The following is a 5177-nucleotide window of genomic DNA, read 5'->3' on the forward strand; positions in this document are numbered from 1 at the left end:
CATGCTTGTGAGTATATATTCAATTACTAACGTTAGTTTGACGTTCCTTATCTCGATTGTCTAAGTGAAAGTAATTGATCAAATTATTTTACTGGGAAACAGACAAAATACCAAGAAACTGCCTCCGCAACGCTATCCATTTTAAAGAAAACGCTCTATGCCTGTTCATCTCGTTCAATACCGAAGTCTTCCGTCTTTGCCATAGCCTACTTGTTTGATAAGGAACCCTGTGCTTCTACGATCCTTCCCAGTCGCATACACATTGCTTTCACTGTCTCTCTGGGCCACCAACTAGTTTAGATACGGACTACTCAAGGTGCCTTCTGGTCATATTTATATATACTACAGGCTGATGGGTCAATGGGCTGCAGTATTTAATAGTGTGTGCATCATGTGCAAAAAAAATTATTGGGGGGCAAATTTGTAGTGGACTGCGCCCCAGCAACCGTCAGTAACTATGGCGCTCGGCACAGCGATATCATTTTTTATACTATAATGATGTGTCTAATTTATTAATTAGAAGGCTATGCATGATGTTACAAAAAAGCTATGCACACATGACGAATAGTAACTCTTTAGTATAAGTTCTTTGTAAGATTACAGTAAAAAGTACTAGCTGTTTTCTACACTTACACTTACCATACGCGATGACGAGTATAACTGTGTATGCGATGGGCTCGAGGGTGCCCAGCGCCAAAGCTCAGTCAATCGAGCAGCAGATTCGGTCATGCAAATACAAGTTAATATTAGCGGCATGCGCAATGACCTTCTTATTCATCCTTATATTACATACATCCGGCAGTGTATACGATATGTCTGATAACAAGCACGTATTGCCCACTAAAGTTAAGAAGATCACGCACGTGGCTGCAAACAGAGACTACATGCGCAACGGCGATGACGATACTGTACATGTAAAACTGTTTGAGAAGCGCAAGCCGAAGTCGAATGATCCATTTGATGCGGTAAGGAACGGAACCCAAGTACACATAAATCCCTCGTGTAACAGAAATCTCGATAGAGTGTAAGCTTACCTACTGACACTACACTGGGATACTGTGATGTCGGTTATATTCTTCGTACAAAGCTGCTGAAGTGTAAATTGTACATCGTAGTCAATGCCTAACACAACCAGTCGGTGTATCGCGCAGCTTGGTCTCTCATCTCTTGCACTGAGATGGAGGGTTGTTGCTATCGGACTTAAGGACGAACAGGCACTCCTATCACACCTGTGTATATATCTCATTTCTTATGCGTGTTGACAATAGAGCTTGCTTGGTTTATTGATAATGTTAAGGCGAGCCAATCTTCTATAACATTCATGCACTATACGGCAGAAACACAAGACATCGTCAGACTACTCGCCTGTTTCACTTCAAGTCTGTACTGAGGACTAACACTTCAGTATGGATTGGCATATATTCGAGTATCAAATTATGGGCCACAACTGATTGACCCATCTGTTCTCTCGTAGCATATACTTGAGTGCGAAGATACGCAGTCACGTTGGTGTATATGCTGACCAGAAATTGACTTGCTATGGTCAATCCCATATATCGTATACGATGTGGGGTTTGTATGGGTCGCTCATGCTTTCACTCTGTGTACCAGTGCACACGATGACATCACGCCAATAACTTCAAATATCTTGTCAAACATCGATGCCAGAGCCTGTCGATGGTTGTACATAGCCATGTGCATATGAAAGAGCAATCCTTGGCATATGGTCGTAAAGACTCGATATCGTCCCGAGAAGATACACTCTTTTTAGACGTGTGCAGCTATGTACGTGTAAATATGGACTGGAATAGTCATATCGTTCATTAACATAGTGTTTTAGGAACTACATGTGAAAATGTTGATACCTAGGCATCTTCACAGAAACGAATTCGTATGTGTATTAAAGCATACCCACAGCGTACGGCAGCACTTGTAGATACATCCACATATGTGTTTCATGAGTGTAGTATAAACAGCTCACTTACAAACCAATCACCTTTCAATCTTTCATAGTACATAAAATAGAATACTGGCGTGTAATTGCTTGCCCCAATGGATCTCACAAGGTAGTATGCCATGAACTCATTCCAACATTTAATTCCAGAACTAAAGTGATATTCAATGCAAGCGACTTCAGGAATATATACACACATCAGTGCTGAGTAGTTAGATACATTTCTGTGAGAGAGGGGAAGGTGTTGATACGGCGACACCTGAACGTGACTAAGGTGTAAGGAGTATTCTATGAGCACTCCGCGTGCCTAAATTAAGACCTTGTGCGATAATCTGAGAGTTTACCTTTGTATTCAATGGAGACATATCAGCTATATCTAACGCCGGCCAAGGGTAGACTATGTATAGCCACAGAAGAAAGGGGACACGACTTATGTATATTAGTAAACCTTTCATACTAAGTATATACTCAATACCTCTCTATCTCACTACTTCAACACATCTATAAATAGATATCGTTTGATATGCCGATGGTTTGACTCGTACGCTGTATCCGACATGTGTGTGCTTGCCTACTTAAGATACAGTGGTGTTGCACTACTGTATGGAAGCATATAAGTTTATAGGTATTGTTAATACGTAAGGTCTCAAGGTGGATAATCAAAGGCTTAGTATGACACTATGATCGTGAATCGTAATTATTCCAGACACTATAGACTACACAGCCTTTGTCATAATCTCAGTTGAAAATATGAAGTTTATGTAATATCCAATGGCTCTTCCTTTCTTCTCATATATCCCGCTCTGTATTCAGACGATACCCCGGTGGTGGGCGAACCGGCCCGAATCAGATACCTTCAAACACCCACATCCCCCCGCACACGCGGTGGACGGGGACAAATTGGTCCTAGGTCTAGAAACAAGGACAGTCTTCAAGAGTGGCAATGAGGTGCAGTGCGAGGATTTGGACATAGGGATGAGTCATGAAGGCCGCTTGTTTGGACAGGTCAAAGACCTCTGGATGGACGATGATGGTGTGTTGCTTGTTACAGTTGTATGGCCACGGACAGGGTGTCATCCGTGTGACTATAGGAGACGAGTTGTATGGGAGTGGAACTGACTGAGCAAATGCAAAGAGAAGGTGACAATCAATAGCGTAGTATTAGTTAGACTTAGTTACGTATAGAAATATAGATATATGTTAGTACCTGTGTATGTACGTATACTTGGGGTACATCTGCTGATACGCATACAAGCCGGGTGTATAGTAGTCTTAAGGGATACGTACCTTGTTCCTTTTACTGTATATGAATTATATTCCGGTGTAGTTTGTTGCTTGATTCGTAGCGTAGACATACTTGAGAGCGGGGCGGGAGAAGGGTGCAGGACACCTATACGAAGCTGCACAAACGAGCTCATATTCACTGCCCATCGACTCCCTTACTATACATAGTTGGGCATATACACTCGCAACTGTTCAACAAGCTATCACAAACTCAAGATACCTGAAAAACAAAACGACCACACGTTGCAAGTACGTACATATAAACTTCCTCTCAGTTGCACGGCACAAGCACGTGCATATAAACCACCTCTCAGTTGCACCGTACATGCGTACATACACATCTGCTCACATTCGCACACACTCATTGTATGCGCTGTACTAATTTATCACACAGTATAAACACATGCATCTACGTAACTCACAGTCGTATGAACTCCTTGTCCCTTACGATACCACACCACACCACAATTCAATCCTACACATACACCCTGCTCACACTCGCACCATTCAAACAACACACACTTCTTGCACCGTCTTTCAATCCTACACATACCACTGCTCACACTCGCACCCTTCAAACGTCTGCTCACACTATCACACACTTCTTGCACCGTCGGATACCACACCACCACACAGTTGTGCTACTGCAGATTGGAGCCAACGACGGACGCACACACGACGACCCCATTTACAAACACTACAGACGCGCTCGTGCATGGCGTGGTGTGTTTCTGGAGCCAATCCCCTACTTCTACAACAAGCTACAGCGCACATACGGCCAGGCTGAGCTGATGAAAATCAGGTCACTCCTGCTGAACTACGTCGTGGCCGATAAGGATGGTAAGTGGTGGTTAATTATCGTACACGTGTGTGTATGTGTTCGCGTGTGGGCGTGTGGTGGATGATGTGTTTGGTGTGGTTCCATGACACATCCCTAATGGTTACAACAGACTATCGCGCCCATAAGGCCGGCCTAACTGATGGCTTAAGTGATGTGGTGAAATGAGGTCTCCTGCGTTCAACCGATGCAGTGCCCGACAACGATGGTGTGTTGTTCGTGCTAGAGGTTTACACGTGCATACATGAGTATCAAAACGGGTAAGTGTTTGTGCCGAAGGTCTCTGCTAGCTACAGTTTTGGACACTGATTTTGAAATGATTACAGCCTTAGGGACTGATTTTTGAATAGAATACAGTTTGCAGGACTGATTTTTGAAAAGATCTGGACTTTATACTGCAGTAGTGGACATTGTTATATACACCCGTATACGTGTGCGTGCACATACAATTACGCCCGTGCATGCGTGAATGCGAAGAGTGTACTTAGTACTTATCCATGGTAGACTAACTCTTACTACCAGGCAGGCCGAACTGGTCTCGGTTGTTGTTTGCTGATCGGTTGGTGGATAGGGTCTGCATGTGTTCATTTGTTCTTCGTTTTTCGTCTGTACGTATGTGCATGAATATACATGTATTCGCGTATGCATCAATGATTATATGCCTGGTACTCATGTTTCACCAGGCTGCAACGTACTTGTGTTCTATGCGAGCGGGGCACGTGGTCGCCTCGTACTGAGTACATTGCGTCAGATACCATTCGTACACTGTGGTCATTTTGCTTATTTGTATATACCTCCATCTGAATTATTGCACACAGAGTAGAGGAATAAGATCAGACATCGCGTAAGGTACCATGGTACGCACGCGGTGGATGTTAATGACATAGTGTAGACAGAATATCTTCAGGTAGTATGCATTAAAATGCAAAAACCTATCACAGGGCCCGGTATATATATATATATATATATATGCATATATATATATATATATATATATATATATTATACATATATATATATATATATATATATATATATATATATATATATATATATATATATATATATATATATATACGTACTACTAACGTATACTACGTA

At 42.3% G+C, this 5177-nt stretch overlaps 1 protein-coding gene across 1 annotated transcript; it reads left to right on the forward strand.

The window, feature by feature from the left end:
- The first annotated feature begins 700 nt into the window (after positions 1-700).
- On the forward strand, positions 701-4311 carry SARC_02703 (hypothetical protein). The gene is made up of 4 exons (XM_014303540.1): positions 701-965; positions 2768-2987; positions 3875-4078; positions 4189-4311. Exons 1-4 carry the CDS (start codon positions 762-764, stop codon positions 4242-4244), a joined length of 684 nt encoding a protein of 227 aa, XP_014159015.1. The 5' UTR covers positions 701-761; the 3' UTR covers positions 4245-4311.
- Positions 4312-5177: the final 866 nt, after the last annotated feature.

This window comes from Sphaeroforma arctica (genome assembly GCF_001186125.1).
Source record: "Sphaeroforma arctica JP610 unplaced genomic scaffold supercont1.124, whole genome shotgun sequence".
Classification (NCBI taxonomy): Eukaryota; class Ichthyosporea; order Ichthyophonida; genus Sphaeroforma; species Sphaeroforma arctica.